The sequence below is a fragment of the Dendrobium catenatum genome, unplaced genomic scaffold (genome assembly GCF_001605985.2).
Source record: "Dendrobium catenatum unplaced genomic scaffold, ASM160598v2 original_scaffold_71536, whole genome shotgun sequence".
In the NCBI taxonomy this organism is placed as follows: domain Eukaryota; kingdom Viridiplantae; phylum Streptophyta; class Magnoliopsida; order Asparagales; family Orchidaceae; genus Dendrobium; species Dendrobium catenatum.
Window position 1 is genome coordinate 370,629 of NW_021389983.1, and position 2,158 is coordinate 372,786.

General features: G+C 42.7%; 1 protein-coding gene across 1 annotated transcript in view; it reads right to left on the reverse strand.

The window, feature by feature from the left end:
• Positions 1-1,016, reverse strand: part of LOC110108945 (guanine nucleotide-binding protein subunit beta-like protein A) — a 1,276-nt gene extending 260 nt beyond the window's left edge. Inside the window, exon 1 of the mRNA XM_028691804.1 lies at positions 18-1,016. Coding sequence (XP_028547637.1) covers positions 18-954 — 937 coding nt within the window. The 5' untranslated portion in view covers positions 955-1,016. The remainder of the gene's footprint in view (positions 1-17) is intronic.
• Between the last annotated feature and the right edge of the window lie 1,142 nt (positions 1,017-2,158).

Here is a 2,158-nt window from a genome sequence, read left to right on the forward strand (position 1 = left end):
AAAAAATGAATTCAAACAAAGAATAATAAAACTAATAATTCTCGCAAACCTAAAATCTGCTAAAGAAAAAACACGAGGAATTACCTGACTCTTCCCAGCAGCTGCCGCTTCAGGCTTGAGATCCTGCACAATGGTCTTGCTCTCCAAATCCCAGATCTTAACACTAAGCTGCGTTGCAGCACAGAGCCAGTACCTATTTGGGCTGAAACAGAGGGAATAAATAATCGCCCCAGCATCAAGCGAGTACAACCTCTTCCCCTCGGATAGATCCCAAAGCAGCGTCACACCATCCTTTCCCCCGCTTGCGCACAGAGATCCATCGGGGCTCACCGCCACGGTGTTCACATAACCAGCATGGCCCGTCAACGTGCAGCGAAGCTTGCAGTTGGTTAAATTCCAGACTTTCACCGTACGATCCCATGAACCAGACACTATCGTGGGCTGGAAATTATTAGGGCTAAACCTCACGCAGCTCACCCAATTGGTATGAGCGTCCCCGTCTTGGATAGTGTACTTGCACTCGCCAAGCGTGTTCCATAGCTTGATGGTCTTGTCACGTGAAGCAGAGACGATCTGACGGTTGTCAACAGAGAAGGCAACTGACAGGACGTCCTTGTTGTGGCCAACAAACCGACGGGAGGTTGCACCAGTATTGAGATCCCAGAGACGGAGCTCACCGTCCCAGGACCCGGAAAGTGCGAACTGACCGTCGGAGGAGAGGACCACGTCCTGAACGAAGTGGGAATGTCCGGTGAGACGGCGGCGGGGGAGACCTGCGGATGCCGGGGCGCTGTCTGTGGCGTAGGATTGCTCCTTGGTAAGGTCCCAGACGAGGATGGATTTGTCGCGTGAAGAGGAGACAATCATGTCGGTGTTGTCGATGGGTGCAGCGATTGCCGTCACCGCATCGGCATGACCGTTGAGAATCCCCTTGAAAACCAGAGCGTCCGACATGGTTTCCTTCGAGCAACTTTAGCTAAAACCCTAGAGCTTGCGGCGGCGAAAGGTCTAACTTGCTAAGGTTAACGGTTATCATATCATATATCTGAATCAATTAGTACATCATTTTTATCAGATCAATATTTGAATACATGTTAATCGCATCAATTATTTCGGCCCATATCACATTTTAGTACTATCATATCAAATCACGGTACATTATACTTCAACTAATTTCAGTATACATTTTCCTTACTCATTTCATGTAAAAATTTCTATACACATATTTAACTTTTGAAAATGTAATAATATTATATCAAATTATTCAGAACGATCAACTTTACAATAAATCAAAAGTTACACGGCAAAAGCTTACGAAATTAGGAGATAATGCATACTTGGGAAATATAAAATTCGTAGAAATCATATTCGTTGAAATAGAAATAAGAGAATAGTTACTAACAATAACTCGAACACTTTTTAGGATATAAGTGACAGACAAAAAAGCCCAAGAGAGCTTCCTCTATCTTCTCTCTCACCTTTTCTCTTCCCCCTTATCTTCTTCTCCCTCGGTTTCTTCCCGACCAAACTACCATGCAAGTGAGAGGAGAGAGTGAAGGTGGTGAGGGGTATTTAGAGAAAGATATATTAAAATTTTTCTTTTTGAGTGCGTGGTGTCATGGCGCTCCGGCCAAATGTTGTAGCGCTGTATATCATTCCGAAGTTACTATAGAACAGAGCCTCTGATGTCGCGACAACAATTTCTGGCGCTATTGTGATCTACAACATTGCGTTGTTGCGCTCCAGTTTAGAAAAGAATTCAAATTTTCATTTAAAATCATTTTCACAATTTAGATTGTTACAAAAACCTCCCTAAATAAATTATTATATGTTGTCTGATTGAGTTTTTGGCTAGTTTTACAAGAATGCATTCTCAACAACTATAAATAGACTCACATTCTCTATATAAAAGAGACAATGACTTGAAATTAGAGAGAGCTTGAAGACTTGAGGAACTCTATAGTCTTGCTCAACTTTCGTCCCTGACATTCATCTTAGCATCCATTATCAACCGGTTGTCATCACTTGATTGTTGTCGCCAGAGCATCATTACCCAAGCGCCATCTTTTACTTTTCGTTGCCCAAGTGCCGTCATACATCCATTGTCATCCAACCACCATTACTTAATTATCATAATTTGACCATCTTCATTCTACAA